This window comes from Archocentrus centrarchus, chromosome 12, assembly GCF_007364275.1.
Source record: "Archocentrus centrarchus isolate MPI-CPG fArcCen1 chromosome 12, fArcCen1, whole genome shotgun sequence".
Classification (NCBI taxonomy): Eukaryota; Metazoa; Chordata; class Actinopteri; order Cichliformes; family Cichlidae; genus Archocentrus; species Archocentrus centrarchus.
This window is the reverse complement of record NC_044357.1, coordinates 21,962,634-21,981,439: the sequence shown is the minus strand read 5'-3', so window position 1 is coordinate 21,981,439 and position 18,806 is coordinate 21,962,634. Positions and strand designations below refer to the sequence as shown.

The 18,806-nt window shown below is 39.2% G+C and overlaps 1 protein-coding gene across 1 annotated transcript in view; it reads right to left on the bottom strand.

Moving 5' to 3' along the window:
* Nucleotides 1–16,617, bottom strand: part of npr2 (natriuretic peptide receptor 2) — a 90,679-nt gene extending 74,062 nt beyond the window's left edge. The window contains exons 1-2 of the mRNA XM_030743243.1: nucleotides 15,609–16,617; nucleotides 1,170–1,345 (exon numbers count right to left, since the gene is read on the bottom strand). Of these exons, the coding sequence (XP_030599103.1) occupies nucleotides 1,170–1,345; nucleotides 15,609–16,305 (873 nt within the window). The 5' untranslated portion in view covers nucleotides 16,306–16,617. The remainder of the gene's footprint in view (nucleotides 1–1,169; nucleotides 1,346–15,608) is intronic.
* Between the last annotated feature and the right edge of the window lie 2,189 nt (nucleotides 16,618–18,806).

Below are 18,806 nucleotides of genomic sequence, written 5' to 3'. Positions count from 1 at the left end.
GTTCCAAAGGAAGCATACTGCGATAATGAGACCTGTTATGGCATGCAGACAAATTAACGCCTTTCATAATCAAAATTATTGGAGCCAAAAATGTGGCTTTACAGATTGGAGGGTCAGAAGGAGTTCAAATTCAGATGAACAGATAGAGAGCTAGAGTATTTACTAGTTAAAATAAGCACTTCCTTTCATTATTAAATCTTCTCTGTGATCTTATAATTGCTTCCTTCTTGAAATAACTCCAGCCCTTGTGGACAGGTATCCAAGAATTTTAAATAATTTATTATTTGCTAGGATTAAAGTTGACTTTTGCAATACTAATCATTTTTGTATAAAAATGTAACATTAAAACAGTTAATGCAATACTTTTGTTAAACTCCTTGAATTAGTAGAAAGTCTACACTTCAGCCACATTGGGATTGTTTGATTTAGCATATATTGTGGCGGTGTACAGAGGTGAAATTACAAAATGTGCATCATTATCCAAAAGTCTTAGAAATGGTATAAGATTTTTTTTCAGCCATTCAAAGTTAATGTTCTATCTTGTTATTAGCAATTTAGGCAAAAATATGCTGTACATTATGTCTTAATTGACTAATTATTATGCAATATTTATTTTCCAAAAGCAACCCTGCTTCAAAACTACTGAAAATACTCAATTAAGAGAATTAAGGGGAGCCAGTGTGACATTTAGGGGGATAAATTAGTCAAATAACACATCTGTGCCTACTTTCTTATTTCTCAATGCACTAATTTGTAGGGCTAAAAGGCTTCCTGTTGAAAATACACCCCCTGATTCATTAATGTCATGCAAGAATTTCACTCTTTAAAGTGGTCGAAGTGTCTGAGAAGGATTAAGATTTGTGTCCTCTGAGGCCAAATTGGTGCAATTTACTAAGCTCGTGAGAGTATATGCAAGCTTTCCTTATCCATGTCTGTCATTACCATAAAAGCTTTGCATGCTTTTACTTTCTAGTGCCATGCTAATGTTTACTCAACCCAACGGACAAGGTAAGTGAAACCTGTTAAAGCCACTTAATTAAGGGAATGCCAGCCACAGACCATTTCCCATGCCAAATGGTGGTCTTGAATGATTTCCAACTGCAAAGCAGGTGAAATAGTGATGGCAGCAACTAATAAATCCAAACATGAACGATATGTGTTAATTGTACCTTAAAGACCTTGATGGGATCAGCCCAGTCAGCTCTCTGCCACGGTTTGCGGTCCCTCAGGCTCTCAGCAAAAACATCCAGATAGAAGATAGCGTAGTTTTCCGGGTCCTGGATGTCATTGTGAAACTGCTCCATGATGGTCAGAAATGTCTCCAAGGGCCCGCAGATGTACACGACTGCAAACAGAACAGCAACAACAAATCTTAATCACTCACCCATTCATATCAATGGATAAGTGTGTCAAAACCTTTTACTGGTACTGATTCAAACATTGCAAAACTTTCCATCTTTCACTGGATTTGCACGAGACAATTTTTTTTAGCAGATTTGGTGTTAGATTTGGTGACCAGAGTTCTAAATTCTTGTTGATAAGCACCAGTCATTCATATCAAGTCAGCTCAAATGCCACTGAGATTATCACCTGTCTGCGTGACAGAATGCTCTATGCTTCTGTTGGTTAACATCACAAACCTGAAAGGGAAAAATAAAATTCTAACATGCTAGCCTTTGTGTTGGGATAACAGAAAATGGATTTTGTCTCCCACTACAGTACGGTGCAACACTCTTGAACTTCCCCTCATTTCTTTATATTTTGCAAGGAAAATGGGAGATGCAGTACCAGTCAAAAGTTTGGACACACTCACCCATTCATTTGAATGGATAAGTGTGTCCAAACTTTCAACTGGTACTGTAAGTGTAGCAATTTACTGAAACAGTCCACTTCTACTGAACTCCTTCCACTTATCCAGGGCCACATCTCCCATTCCTGCAATACCCACTAGAAATGCGACCAACTTATTGTCGGCAATGCAGACCAAGCTCTTGCTGCAGTCGTACAGGGACTGAATGGGCCAGACACCCCATACTCCCACAACACCCCACACAGGACCGCATACGTCGAATACCTTCTCCAAGTCCACAAAACACGTGCAGACTGAATGGGCAAACTCCCACACACAATCAAATATCCTTGAGAGGATAAAGAGCTGGTCCGGGGTTCAGCAATCAGGATGAAAACCACATTATTCCTCTTGAATCTGAGGTTCGATTAACAGATAGACTGTGCTTTCCAGTACCCTGGCATAGACCTTCCAGGGGAGGTTGAGGAGTGTTATTCCCCTATAGCTGGAGCACACCCTCCGGTCCCCATTCTAAAGATGGGAACCACCACCTGAGTCTGCCAATCCAGAGGCACCGCCCCAGATCTCCATGCGATGTTGCAGAGGTGTGTCAACCAAAAAGGCCGGGTACTCTGAACTGCTGTTCGGTACATAAGCGCAAACGACAGTCAGGACCCATTCCCTGGCTCAAAGGCATATGGAAACAACTCTTTCATCCATTGGTAAAAAGTCCGACGTACACAAACTCTCCTAGGCAAGCTTTCTTGTAATTTCTTTAAGTAGTTTTCAGGAATAGTTCTCCAGACTTTGTGGAGGACATTCAAAACTCTTCCTTGGATGGTGGCTATTTTGTGTAGATCAAAATCTGACTGTACTTTTCTGCATTCATAATTTCAGCATTTTTGACAAGATCCCCAACATCACCGACTAAAATGCAGTCCCAAAGCATGACAGAGTCCCCACCATGTTTTACAGGTGCCTCGCTGATGTACCTCTCACCTGACCTCCTCCAATGACTTGAACCGAAAACTGGCTTTTTTTTTGACTGTTTCCCTTCCTTACAAATGGCTTCGTAACAACCACCCTTCACCGAGACATCTGTGATGAGGTTTCAGTGAACAGTAAATGTGTCAACTAAAGGGCCTCTCAGGTCTTTGCTGGATTTTTCCTGTTACCTAAGTACATGACTTTAAGATACAGATCCTCTTATGTCCTCCAGTTGTCCAATTCCTTCAAATTTTTTTAAGACACACTGCACAACATGCCGAGACATGTCAAGTTTTCAGCTAACAGTTCTTTGGGAAGAACCTTGTTGATGCAAAAATACTACTTTATACTTTTTAAAAAAAACATTCGTTTAGAAATGGTCAGGTACAAAGACTAGACTGAAAATAAGGGACAAAGTAGCCAGTGACCAAAGAAAGACTTTGAAAGACCTTGAGAGAGCCTGGAGAACTCAAGACCACTTTAGAATGTACAGAAGGTGGGTCAGGACTTTCACACAATACTGGATGATACAAGAGAAAAGGAGTACAATCTGATATCCTCGTGCTGTTATTTTTCCAACAACAGCCATTATCAAACCGCAGATTGTCAGTTTGTAATGTGAAAATTTTCTGTGGTCCACCCAAATCTAAAATCACCGCTTTGGCCCTGTCCACATGTGCACAAGTATTTCAGTAAACATGGCTTTTTTTGAGTTTTGCTCTTTTGCCCACATATTTGCTGTATCTCACTCTGATACCCAAATTTCCTCTGAGCTATACTCAGTGTTGACATGCTCTACCTAACATTTACTTTACTTGTATTTTTTTAACAGTTACTTAATATTCTTGCTTTTACATGCTGCTAGACATTCATATCAGCACACTTCCTGTGGCTCTGATTAATTAAACGTGTATACGCTTCCTTGAAATCTAATTGATCTCTGCTTGCTATCATTATGACAACACCAATAATCGCTATTAAAACCAGAGCAGTGTGACATGTTTTCCACAGTTTCTTGTGGTTTCACATATTGAAACGAACAGCACAGCCTAAGTAGTGGGTAATACAATTTGACAGCTGGCGTTTATTTCGACTTTTGCAATGTCTGATTCTAATAAATGTCAGGCTTCAACAAAATGGTCTGCAGCAGAAAGAAAGAAAAAAATATCACAGGCAAGCCAAGGTGGAGGATGAATATTAGTTCAGAGGACCTCATACAGTGTAAACAACCAAAGAAAGAAGAATACTGGGCTAAACATTATAAATATTTAAAAAATACTTTTACAATATCTTATTTTGTTAAATGTTGCCAACACACAAACTAAAATCAAAGAGCTTTACATAAATAAAACACAGTCTAAATCTGTCAAAATATTTACATGAATCAGAAAATGCTAAAAAAAAAAAAAGAAAAGTCAAACTCAGTGTTTAGATCAAGATTCAACAATAGGCAACGTGTCCCTCTACCTTCTGATTAAATCTGATGTCTTTAGACACTTTCAGGTCTAAGGTTTAAAAAAAAAGAGAGATTTTAAAGGTTTAGATGAGATATTTTTTCTAGCATAAGATGCACTTGGTCAAAAAAAATGCAAAAACATAAATGTATTTTCTAAAATAGGGATTTTCCACTTCAATTTTAGAGCAATATCTACATCCACATGAACACTCGACAGCGAGATTGATCAGCAATGGGGAGATGCTCCCACGATTAATAAAAATATAAAGTCAGGTTAACATTACACCCCAATTTCATAATAGGAAAACTTCAGCAGACATCTTATAACCTTCTGCAAAACTATTTTACCCCAGTTTGGAGGCCCTAAACATTTATCCAAATACGTTTTGTCACCCCTGGGTTAGTAAAGATACAATACATATTCCAGCAAAAATATGCTTTTAATATTAACAATACTAATTCATTTCAAACAATTTTAAGCATGCTGTAAGAGATTGATATTCTTTGGTTGCCTTTAACATTTCTACAAATTTTTTTTTTTGGTAATATTACTACATAATGCACCATACTACATAATCTGCTGATATCACTATAATCATAAGGCAACCTTGTTGTTTACATTTGAGCGATATTGCTGAGCAGTAGATGTGGCTTTGATATTGCTCAATGATTAGTCATCCCTGACCAACATGACAGACAGCCAATCAGAAGCTGGCATCACAGGCTAATCAGTAAGGCTGCCTAGAACTGATGTTACTATAAATAGTGACAGTAACTTGTTCTTTACCCAAATTTGGGATTTCCCAGTTTCTATCAGCTACTGCCAGCTGTTCAGTGACCGAGGTCAATTGCTAGATCTGGGGAATGTCCACTTTCTCCATTTCAGTCAATAATGGTCAAGTAGGGATAGCAAATCACATAGCACAATATGATCACATGATTCAGCTAAGCCAATCAGGCATGAGAAAGAGGCTTTGAATATTAGCATGTATTATCATAGCATTAGCAGCCTGACATCCTCCATGTTGTTTACTCTGCACTTCAGATAAAAACAGCCAAAGTGTACAAAGGGAACTAAACATCCAGGAAAGTGAATATCATGTTGCACATCTTTGAAGAGGAAAGAACACATATGACCAATTTCATGGCTCAACTCCTTGTGGTTTTGGAGTCTATAGACCAAAAAGTTAAAATCTCACGAGCAGACACCCTAAAGAACAGAGAGATGGATGGTATAACGACAATTTCCTCCTGCTTTATTCTGCAGGAGGATGAAAAGGATTTCTAGCACGTCAAGAGCATGCCTAATCAACAGGTAGCAACATAACCTTAACTGTACAGCGATGCTGGCCAATTGGCACAGAGCTCGATGTCAAAAAAGGGCGGCAAGCGTTGCAAGAATCATTCTTGAAATGATTTCTGAAAATCAGTGCAAACAAGTTAGAGGCCAGAAAAAAACAACTGAATATAATTTGGGGATTGTTTCTATTACATAAACAAAGGTATAAATAATCACAGGATTTTTCCATTGACTTTTTTTTTTTTAAAGCCTGTCATGTCTGGTAGATCTTGCAAGCAGAATTGTTTTCTGAATGCATTGTTGTGCCAAACATATTTGCTATTTCAAGATGAGCTCTATAGGTTCTCAATAGGCTCTTCTTGTTGATGTTTTAACCCTTTATTTTATTTATCTGAGTTATTTTTAACATACAATGTAACAGCCAGAGCTGACAGGCTGAAGAAAAGGAAAATAAAGAAAAGAAAAAGGGAGAGAGAAAGAGAGCAAAAAAAGGAGAATAGAAAGAGAAAAAAAAAGGGGGGGGAAAGAGCACAAGTAAATTAATCAAATAGTTCATCACTTTAACATTAAAAAATACTATCAATACTTCCATTGACTTTTTGATTACTGCAGAAAATAGCAGTTTATGATACCTACAATTTATGTTCAGAAATTAAACAAATTTTTAAGATTTTCCAAGCATAAATTAAATCATCAGAAATAGAATTGCAAAAAAACACTAACATCAGGTTTAAAAGACCGCACCCATGTCTGCTTTCTCAGTTTGTATTTTTTCTGTTACTATGGTCAAACTTACTATCAGCTTTTGCATTTTACATTTTGCATTTTGCATTTTTTGCATTTTCTGTGTGTGTTTTGGTCCAGTAATCCTGAGAGAATCCATTTAAAAGCACCACTGACTTGAGAGACCCGGAAATGGAAAATGCAACTCATTTCTGGGTTTTAGGACTTGTTCCTGCAGCGCAAAAATAGCACTGACTCTCAAGTTACCTTTATACTATTCAGTTGATTAGAGACAATCTGCTTTGCTTGGACTCAAACTCGAAACCTTTTTTTTCAAGGTTCTGTCTCTACCCACTACCTTCACCCTGCCACCTACACCCTCCTGCTGTTGAGTCATTTATATTAAAAAAAAAAAAAAAAATTCCACTTGTAGGCTCCCAGCTAACAGACATTTCCTCATGTTTTAGAGTCGGCTGCTGCTTCAACCCCAACTCTCAACCATTCCAACTTGGTTCACCGTGCCAGGTAGTCCTGCTGTCTGCTGGACCAATCCCAAAATAAATACTGTACACAGTCAGGGGGAAAATGCCCTCTTGTGTTGCAGCAGTCACTGTGTATACGGAGGATTATATAAAAGTGACTGCACGGATGGTTTTAAACCAAAATCTTTTTGATTAAATTCTATTTGTTAAAGACGACTTCATGATTTATATAATCACATCTCATTTATACCTCCAACAGGAAGGTTGTGTTTTCAGTACTGTGTGCGTGCGCGTGTGTGTGTGTGTGTGTGTGTGTGTGTGCTTGATGGATTACTAAACACTGCAAAATAGCACATTTGCTATTGTGTCAAGCTCTTCTGTGCTTTTACAAATTGGCATGTACTGTCTCTCCTGCAGCTTTCTGTTTTGTTCCTGCATATATTTTGACGCTGACCCAGATCTAAATGCAAATGAACAATTCTCAACATTTTCCTTTATTGAAATAACACATACAGTAATGCAAGTATTTATGGCAGATGTACGCATGAGCGCTTTCCCCTTCAAGCATAGCAGTTTCAAGATAATGATGCTCATTTTAGAAATAGGCTTAAACCAAACAGCTGTGTTTGTGGTGTTTCAGGCTTAACAATGAAACTGAGCACAACACCACTATTACCGAGAGCACAGCTAACACTTGTTTCTGACTGTCAGATGTTAATGGCATATTATGCAATGATTTATCCATTGTTTTTTTTTTTTGGTTTTTTTGCTTATATTTTTTAGCAGTAGCTATTCAATATACTTGCGCTGTAGGGGCCGTGTGCCTTTCATAAGATTCAAATTACATAACAAAGTTTTCACAGGAAACAACAAATGTATTAGACAAAAAGCACATTTTATCACTTTGTCTTCTTCTACTCTTCTTTATTAAAACAACACGATGCAATGAATCCTTAAAGAATAGAAATATTAAAGCTTTTCTGACAGTAGCTTCCGCGTCTCTGCTACCTGCTGTCAGTACACGTTATTTTAAATTCCTTTCTGAGCTTTTAAAATGAGGACTGAAATCTCAGTTCTAAGTAAACCTACAATAATAATTTTATCAATATATAGGTGACCCACTGAATATTATTAACTAAAAACTAGGTTTGAGAAACATTTTAGTTATTGGAAATCAAAATAAAACCTAGACTTAAAAAATAACTGAAGCGGTTGAAACACAACTTGCTTAAACTTTAAACTATTTTTAAACAATAAAAATCAAACCGACATCAACGAATGCAAAATGGAAACTAGTTGAAACTAAAGCATATTTTTAAAAAATGGGATAAAAATGAATAAATGCTAATTATATTCTCCAACTCTTAAAACACTTGCAGAAGAAAATGCAGAAAATTATATTTACTGTTTATTTCTCCTGAAATGGAGCCACATCTGTAAGGAAAATGCTTTTGTGGGTTGAGCAGCAGAGTTGAGTATGTGAAAAACTTGAGGAATCTTCTCTGCCAATGACAAACAGCTGTTGAGCTTCTGGCACCCCAGGTGCTTACAACCAGGGTTGTCAGCATTGGAGGAAATCTCAGTGCAGAGAGATACTGAGATGAGATTCTGCAACAAGAGGCAATCCCGTATCTGGGACCAAACTCTATCCTCCAATATGACATGCTGACCCCCACAAAGCGGGATTTATCAGAATTTTTGGAGTGGAGAGGATAGACCAGCGTGCCTGTGGTCCTGACATCAACCCCACTGAACACTTGTGGGATCAAATTGGGTGTGCTGTTCATGCCAGAGTGACCATCCCACAGCAGTGTGCGACCAAGATGGTGACCTGCATGTGGAGGAGGTGCCAGGCTGGTGTAGCTGTGTGTGGTTCTTCCACATGCTGCCGAGGATCATGTTTGTTAAAATAATAAATAGTTCAACAGCACCACAAACTGAAGACCCCAGTATTACCATAAAGCTGAATCAGTGCCTATCTAAAACAGCTAACATTGAATATGATAACATTATGATTTCATGGACTGTTGTTATTTAACTGCATTTATTTAGGTGTCTCTAATAAACTGCTCATTAAGTGTGCAGCGAGTCGTAATCTTTTTATTTTATTTGGGGATCTGTAACTGACAGTGCTGTTCACACTGTTATATTTTAAATTCAAGTGCTCAGATGTGTCTATCAAAGTGTAAATATAGTGCTCTGTACACTTAATGAGGAATGATTTCTGACACTAGTAAAATAACTCGGCTTTATGCAGCCGTTTAATTCTAACTGCAGAAAAGAACAGCGGTCACTGCTGTTATCGTGGTTCCATCTTCTCCTTTATTTTCTATTTGTATGTTTTCAGAGTGTGTTAACTTACCTTTACGGCAGCTTCATTTATTTTATTTAGTTGTGTAGTGGGTATATTTGTCTTGAAAGAAGATTTAAAAAAAAGATCAAATATGAATGAGCTAGCATCGTGTAGACGAGAGTCTGATTTGTGTTTAAAAGGTCTCAAATTTTTAGACCTGTTGCAAGAAAATAAGACAAAATATGTACTTACATAACTTAATTGCTTTGGATTCATAATCACACTGTGTTTTGTTTTACTCGGTTTTGGGGATATTTCACTGTTTTGGTTGCTTCGTAGATAATCACATGCAAATGCACAAACAGAAAGCAAGCCAAGAACTGCACTCAAGATGTTTCTGTTGCCTGGATTATGCAGGATTTTCTAACATGTGCCATGTTGTAGCAGTATCTTTATGGTGGGGGGGTTACCCTCTCCCGTTCCCGCTCTTTGTTTGTTCATCTTCTGATCTTTATGAAAGCCTCTTGTAAAATAAATAACTCCTAGCGTAGTATCTAGCCTTTCTTTACACAGAAAACTGAATCCGTAAAGCAACATGCAGTTCACCAAACCTCCTATTGTTGAGGATGTTTTCACAGGAAACAGGATTTCTGTAATTACACTGAGGCGCTACCTGAGCTTCATTGTGAAGAGACACTCTTTTCATCCCTCATTCGGAGCTGCAAATCACTTGCATATGCACTTGAAAGAAAAAAAAAAAAAGAAAAAAAAACACATCACGGCCTGATGCGATTGCTGAAAATTTCCCTCTTGTGTGCCATTAACAGAGTAAAAAGCATAGGATGAGTGGGACATGAGATGTGAGCTGGAATATATTCAGTGTTCAGAAACTGTGCTAGATCTGAAAAAGTGGTCCAAAACCTCTTTTTTTAAAAAAGGTCAGTTTATCCAAATGACAGAGGAATACTAGAAGCCTGCAGGTAATATTTTGGACAGTTTTTATAACGTCTATGGGTGAAATTTCAATGGCGGTGCACAGAGCACTGAACATTTGCATGAAAAAATACAGAACAGCACATTTTTAACAGTCTCACTGCAGTTTGTGAAGTTGTTACAGCTTTTAATTTATTGATTTGTGTTTCCAGAAACTAATTTTCAATAGTCTGTCTCCCTGAATGTGAATTTTCACCTGACTTGTCTCAGGATTTGGTTACTTAAAAAAAAAAAGTCACTTTTCAGGGTTGTGTGGAGTCTCAACAACATATGTGGTGAAGGCATGAAAGCTGGCTCACTAAGAAAAAACACTCCTAGACAAGCATCACTAAGTTAAATGTTTTACAAGTTTACTAATGGTCAGATAAATAGTGTAGGGAGCCCCAGTGTGATACTGTGGCACAAACCACTCCCTACCATCCACTAACATGTTCTTATCTCAGGGTGTCAAACAGTGGTGGCAGTCAAAGTGCACATGGCAAAAGATAGCTGTGCTGTTATAAAGAGCTACAAGGGTTGTTCCAAATAAAATCAACCAAATCCCAAAAAATGTTCCCACCTGATCCAATCAGAATCATCAGAATTTTTTATAAAATAAAGGCAAAATTGGGCCTTCACACTACAACATTTTTTTAAAGTGCATTTTGGGCACATTTTAAAGGGTCATATCTGCATGTGGAATAGATGGCTGCTCCAAATTTTGATATCAGGCTCATCTTCTAGCCACGATTCCTTCTGTGTCAAAAATTGTGTTTACCCACTGACACCGAAGCATGGATTGGGTCAAAATATGCTCCTCAAAAGACACTTTCCCAGTGTGTTTAAATGTGACGCTAACGGTTCTTTACTAGTGTCCATGTTGCCTAAAACCTTACAGTAAGTTCATGGGACTCAGACACCAAGGGATACCTTTGTCTTACTTGGGAGACATCAAACTACTAATCTCATTTATCTATATTTGCAGTCAGTGAATGATTGCTTAAAATTAAGTCAAAAGCAGCTGACATATTTCATTCTGAAAGCTCATCTGTTTTCCCCCAAAAAGGAAGCCTAATTCTGAAAAAAACTGTCAAAGTGTTTTTTTTATGCTAATCAAGAGTCTAAAAGCCGTCCCACGTTTATCATTTAATTTCCAACTATCTGCAGGTCCTGGAAAAAATCTTTTAAATCAATTTTGTATTACAAAATATGGCCTAGAGTGAAATAAAATGTTTATTTTCCTTTACAAAAGTTTTTTTAAAAATTCCCTCCTCTAAGATTTGTGGTCAATTATAGGCTACTGGGAGACATTACATGCCTATAAACTGAAAATAAGATTGTTGTGACATTAGGCTGTCCGTGCACTGAGAGTAGTGACATCATAGTCCTAATAAACTTAAATACATCCATGTTTGGATGTTTGGATGTTTCTTAAACAGGTCCTGGATCAAAGACCAGTACAAAAGATGGATGTAGCCGCTGTGATGCCACCCATTGGTCAGCCAAGTTCTGTTGCGAGTGCTCGAGGTGAGCGTTTTAGCCATCACCATCTGAGATTTGGGGGATTAAAGGTAATGGTGAAATGAGTGGAAGTGTTTTTTAGCTCCAAACAGCATGCAGTAACTAGGTCAGCTGTCAAACCTCCAGTAATATAAGGCGTCGCGTTAAAAGCCTCAGTTTTTCTTTTTCACCTCGGCCTCTTGCTATTTCAACCCAGTCTGCAGTCAGGTGACTAAACAGAGCCGATAGGCCCGAGGATATCTGCTGAGCTACAACAAGCCCTGACAAAACCATTAGCTTCCCTGACCTCCAGCTCACTGCGGCAGCTCCACAATTCATTTGGGTGTGTGTGTGTGTGTGTGTGTGTGTGTGTGTGTGTGTGTGTGGTGTGTGTGTGTGTGTGTGTGTGCTGGTGGGGGGGGGGGGGCTGCCTGCAGGTTTCACCTCTTTTCCTCAGTTTAACTACCTTTTACACTGTTTATCCCACTATTTGTTGACACTGTTACTGTAACAACAGATTAAAATGTTTAAAGCTTGTTTCCTCGTCCCAGAAACCATAACACTCGAAGATTTACTGCTTGAAGCAGATTTTGCTCTGACTTGTTGAGCTGAATCCAAAAGTGATTTTCTCCAAACGTTCCTATGAGTACAGGGAGATAAATATTTTTTGCAAATACAGGCTACAGGCTATTATTATTATTATCATGATGCATTCCTGAATGCTGAATATAAAGAAAACATGCAACACGCTGCCTCAGCCTCGAGCTGTTCAGATAACAAACTGTGCAATAGTCAAAAAAGTAATGCAATTGTTTGTGTTCATGAAAATGAATTAACACATTTTTTTGGTTTGTTTTTTTTTTCATGATAGAGAACACAACTTTTAAAACCAACGGCCTCCCCTGGCAGCCAAGAAGACAGAGCTTTTAAATAAGCATTAACTGCTCTATTTGAACCCACATCAAACTAGGTTTATTGCCTAAACCTAGTTCTCAGTGCACTATAGGACATTCCAGTATTCATTCCAATATTCCAGGTTGTTTTTACTGTTTTGGCTGGGTTTTTTTTTCCTTATTTTGGTGATAATTAAGTGTTTTATATTTATATGTAGCAGACGGAAGAACAAGCCATTGTAAACCTATGTAAAGGCCCTCTTATGCATTAAAAATATGAATGATATTAACACCTTGATATACCGTGGAACAGCCAGACTCTAAGCTTAACCAAGGAGTCTTAAATCTAACGGCTCAGTCACATGAGAGTAAAAAATAAAAATCAGTGGCTGGGCTTTTATTGCATTGAATTGTTTGCATTCAGCAATGGATTGCAAGTAGTTGCAGCAACTGGTTGACCTAAGGTTGAGCGTGCAACACCCTCAGGTCGCCTGTTGCGGGGCAACCAAGGAGTCTTATATGGTTAAGTATAATGCTTTTTGTTGCCTGACAATCCCATTTCTAATGATAATAATATGAAACCCCTCCAACCTCCAAACATCAAGTTCTTTCATCCTTTAAAAAGTGGAAAATATTTCTTTCCTGTACGTGGACACGTATCAGTACAAATGAGACTGGACATGAAAATAGGAGGCAACTACTGCTTAGCAATTGTTGGTTTGTTGTTTCATATGGGAGATATTTTTATCTACATGTTGGAGTAAGGCTGAGATTAATCTCTCTCACCGTGCATCTAAAGGGTGTCTGAGAACTATAACCTACAGAGGATCTGATGTTATCTAAATCGAAGAAAAAAGTGCTTACTGATCAAACGAAAGCCTGACCAAGCCACCACCCACAAGACACGCAATTGCACAAATGCATTTTCACAAGAGCAATAATCATCAAGTCTGCCTCATAATATTTCCAGTTCATAAAGCTTAACGACAGAAGAGTGGCGAGAGATTTAAAGGTTCCCTTCTGCTGCCTTTAAAGAAATCCTGGGGTTATGATTTGTTGATGTCTAGATGAGTGTTTTTCACCGTGGCAAAATGTTTCAAGGATGAGGCTTTAAGGCTGTCTAGTCTGCTGACACCACAGCAATGCCAGTATCATCTTGTTCCAGCTCTTCTACAGGCTGCAGTTTGTTTGTTTCCATTGAGGGGAATATGAAAACTGTTTTCATGTTTCATAATGCCCCATAATTTAATCAAAGAGGTGCATCAGCGGACCCCAGCCTTTTCCATCTGCTCTCCACTCACAGCCCTGTCAAATGGACTCAGAAATACCTTTCTCTTCAACACCTTTCATGTTCAGCAAACTCATTTAAAACCAGATCTGCATGCTTTCTTCTCATTTTTTTTATTGGTCTTGAGCAACAGTTCTCCAGACTTTCAGAAGGTCTTTCAGAGTTTTACTACCACTTAACACTGACCTATGAATCATTCGAGCATTTAAAAAATGAACCAGTGTTGTGACAACTTAGCAAGAAACCCATTTTAAATTGCATCTTTAGGTACTTTGTTACCAGCATCTTGCACCTAATACTTTAACATTTCTTTAGTTGAATCTACAAATCTACACTGACACCTCCTCAGGAAGGGTTTCAGTGGGAGGGCGGTTGTCAAGAAGCCATTTTTAAGTGGCAACAGGTCTGATGGAGTGATTTTGAAATTTCTGGTTCAAATCAATGTTTGGAGGAGGTCAGCACAGAGGTACAACAGCGAGTGTCTACAGCCATCCGCACGGTTTGCGGTGCATTTCAGCCAGCGGTGTTGGAGATCTTGTCAAAATTGATGGAATTATGAACGCACTGTCAGATTTTGATCATCTTTGCACCACCAGCTGATTGGCAACAGCTTTATTGTTCAGCGTGACACTGATCCCAAACACACTGCTAATGAAGTAAAAGCAAACCCGGATAGAAAAAAAAAAAACACTGTCAGTCATGTATGGGCCTCCCCAGAGTCCAGACTTCAACATTATTGAAGATGTGTGGGATCGTCTTGACTGAGAACAGAACAAAAAGCAGCCAACATCCAAAGAAGAGCTTTGAATGTTCTTCAGGAAGGCCTGGAGAATTATTCCTGAAGACTACTTAAAGAAATTACAGGAAAGCTGCCTCAGAGAGTTCAGGCTGTGTTAAAGGATGAAGGTAGTCACACCAACTATTGACTGTAAAGCTCTCTGGAATTGTACAAAAACTGTTGTTGGCTCATATACTGTCTGTGTTTGCACAAGTTTCAATAAATCGCTACACCTATTTCCAGTTTTCCTAGCAAAATATAAAGAAACCAGGGGTGACTTGAGACTTTTGCACTGTAATACTTTGGATCGCATGTCCTGGTGGCAGTCTCTTTAATAAATTTAATAAATATACCATCAAAGTTTTTGATATTTGCTCTCTTTAGAAACTGTATCTCCACAATATCTTAAAATAATTGATTTAAATGTAACTTGGCTGGCTGCGCAGAAAACATTGACCAGGCTGAATGAATGATAACCCTTTTTTATATTCTCATTACAAAGTGAACAGCACTGTTTGGCTGCAAGGGCACACATTTACTCACAACCGCTCTCTCTCTCTCTCTCTCTCTCTCATTTTTTAAAAACACAGGTGGTGGTCCTCCACAGGCAATAAAGCCATAGCTGCAGACTTCCCACAGCCTAAACATTCCTGTGTAATAACTCCCGAGTAAACAGGCTTTCCCTACACCTAGTCCAGTCCACCTCTGGTCCTATGTGCTGGGAAAAAAACTGCATTCTGACCTCATTTCAAAAAAAAAAAAAGGAAAATGCACATTGTTGTTTATTTCCACAATCTTATGATGCACTTAAATAATTAAAAATCTATTTTTTTTCCTAAAACAATTGGAAACTAAATCTAACCAAATTGTTTCCCATGCAGTTTAATGGAAATTCCCCTTTCCATCCACTGACGTTATCTTTACAGTAGCCATCTGAAGTTCTGCTTTACTTCAAGATGTTTCAAAGGCATCTCAGTAATGCAGAAAAATTAAATTTTTAAAATCATGCTGTGACATAATTGTTATTTATGGAGATGATCTTTCTCTTGCTTTATCTAACACATGCTTGAATGGGCGCATTTGTAGGATTTCTAAATTCCCACATTAAAAACTTTTAATCACACCTTCTCCCTCCGTAGGAACTTACTTCTCCCGCTCTCCTTGGTAAAAGTAATGACATCCTTGTGGTACTTGTTGTCTTCCTCGTACGGGTGGGCCCCCACCGTGATGTTCATCTGCTCCTTCAGGTTCGTGTAAATCCCTTCAGAGAGGAAGTAGTGCGGCCGGTCGTCCCGTCGCAGGTCGTAAAATATCACCACGGCCCGGGACGTCCAGTTAAAGTGCGTGTGCAGGACGATGGCAAAGTCCCCCAGCTTTGTGGTGGACGGCCCGCTGCGCACAATGGTCCTGTACTCGTCCCGCTTGTCGAAACCATACGCGGGTCCACCGGCGGTGATCAGCGGAATTTTCCAGTGGGATGCGAAACGCCCAACGGAGGCAAGCGGGTACACGCACCCGGGTCCGAAGAAGGCGTCCGGGCGGATGTAAAGCTTGGCGTCCACAGCCACCACTTGCGCTCGACTCTCGGCGCACGACCCTGCGGCGGGGTCTTCCGTGCTGTAGTTGAGGATGTTGATGGAGCGGCCCAGGAGCAGTTTGTATTTGCTGTGCAGGTCCTCGTGCGCCATGAGGATGGCCGGGAAGACGCGCGGAAGAGCCCATGCGTACTTCTGGTGGTTGTCCGGGAGCATCACGGCCACGGTTATGTTACCTCTGCAGCCCGGGAGGAGGCAACAAGACAGCGCCGCGAGCATGCAGCATCCCAGCGCGCCTCTGCATCCCATTTCTCGTCCCAAAGAACAACGCACGGCAACCCAGAGCGCACGGTTTGGAGAGGAGACACGGCCGGATGTGGCAACCTGACACCAAACCGTCTGCCTCACTCTCTGTCTCTCGCTCTCTCTCTCAATCAAAAGTGGCACAGAGTCGGTAAATGCATCATCTTGCCATCGCAGTCCGGCAGTGCCGTGCGTCTCCGCTGCGTAAAATCCACGGTTAATGAACTTCTGGTACTTCCAAAGCCAGTTTCCCAACGCTACGCAGCCCTCTAGCTGACAGTCTCTCGTAGAGTGATAACATACATCCAGATGACTCCAAGTTAAATCAGAGCAGCCCTCTGCTCGGCCCCCACACGTCACACACTGCAAGAAGTGCTCTCACAGTATCAGTAAATCACCATGTCCCAATTTATTATCTTTATCCAAGTAAATGTTTCAATGAATTAAGATGATTCAGGTATAATTTTCAGGTACAGGTAAACTTTGAAATCTAAATCCTCACTGTGTCCCGCTTAAAAAACAAACACAAAGTAAACTCTGACTGACATCGATGTATCTGGAAAGGTGAAGTGAAGTGCATCGGGAACAAGAAGAAGGTGCCTGAAATAACGATTGTACACGGGAGGTGTTCACACCTGATGAAGAATCTGACAAATCCAAGCACATCAAATTGCATGTTAAAATATTTGGTATTTTTTGCAGCGTTTGAATAAAAAAGTGGAGTTAAGTCGCCCCCTGCCTGCTCTGTCGTGTATTACGGAACAAGCACGTTGCTCAGAGGGAATAAGTTTGAAACTGTCCCTGAAGCTGCTCAACCTGTTCAAATTTTAAGGAGCTGGTTACTAAATTAATTTAACACTCTTGGACGCCTAATCTTTAATCTAAAGAGTCATATTTTCCTTTAAGTTAATGAAGTAGGCATACTCTTTCCGCCACATATAGTTTGTTGGGATCTGCAAAGTCAGCAAATTTGATTCACTCAGAAACACGAGTGTTTGTGCAAAACTTCATAAAATTCTTTCCAGGCGTTTCAATATTCCCATGAGAAATGCTGCTATAGTATTGGACATGAACACTGTTGTACTTTTTAACATTTCAATTTTGATTAACCATAATTTTAGCTGTAAATCATTCTTTATACCTGCCAATTGTAAAAATGTGCAGCCAGTGCTTTGAAAAAAATATTTTGTGTGTCACAGCCTACATTTATCTCCTGGCACCGTGTCTTCTTAACTGAAGACACTTAGACCTCTTTTACAGGTTTCTCGAAGACAACGGAGGAAGCCAAGAACCTTAAAAAAGAAGTCAAGTTCCCTTCAACTCAAGTGCTTATGGCTGAAAGATGTTTTGAAGCTCCATTTTTGGGTCACAAATTTCTCAAAAATGGCTCCTTTCATAGTAAACGGAGGGCCAGCCCTGCCGTACACAAGGCAGGAGGAACGTAGAAGTCGCAAGATGATGAAAAGGGAGGAAAAAAAGTTCCTTTTTTGTGTAAATAATGAATATTTTATGTTTTAGGGGCTTTAAAAAACTCAGTGTGACGTTTAAGGGGGAAAAAAAGACTTCCCACACACTGAAGAAGATACACTGGTTACTTTATTGCAGATATATTCATCAAGCATCCTGGACTCGGGATTTAAGAGCAGTTGTGAATAACAGTTAATGTAAACATGGATAAAATCTCATATCACCGCTCATGTTTTTAGACATCCTGCTGTATAATAGTATGGCTGAGTTGTCTTTGTGCTGCTACACATACTGTGTTTTCTTCGTGACATTTCAGGCATCATTCGTTTATGGATGTTTACTTTTTTATGATTATTTTGTACTTGTTGTACTCATCCAGCCTGCTTGAGATCAAATTGGGTTTGACGTGGCCCTTTAAAAATAAGTCTGATACCACTTTAATATTTGACTTTAGCCTGATGGCTTTTCCCTCTCAGCTGAGACTTCGTGTCTCAGAAAATAACCTGAGACGTTTGTAAAAAGAAAAAAAAACGCTCATGTGCAGCACTTTAAAAAGCTGTTTTGTTACTTTGATGCACCAGCATCATGTGTGTACGTTTTTCTGCACAGCTGTGATCACCTACCCACACACACACACACACACAGCAGCACCTTGGATTAGACGTTCATGATTCATCGTTTTACAGCTTTTCTACGATTTGAAAGAAAAAACATTCCTCGAATTCAGGTTTTTGTTTTTTTGTTAGCAATATCTTTAAGAGAGCATTATTTATGGCACAGCGGCCTGTTACAAATATACTGAAATAAAAACACTCCCAGAAAAAAATAATAAAAAATTGCATTTTTGCCATCTTTTTATAAGAGATAATGTCTTATTAATGGTCACAGAGGGCCAGAAACACTGTGGGCTGTGTTCAACTGATTATTTTTGTTAGTGAGATATCAGCCAAGAAAACAGGACAATTAAAACAACAATGGTGCTGGAGTTTTTCTGACATCCACACTTCAGCTCGTTCCCCAGACTTCAACTTCAAATACTG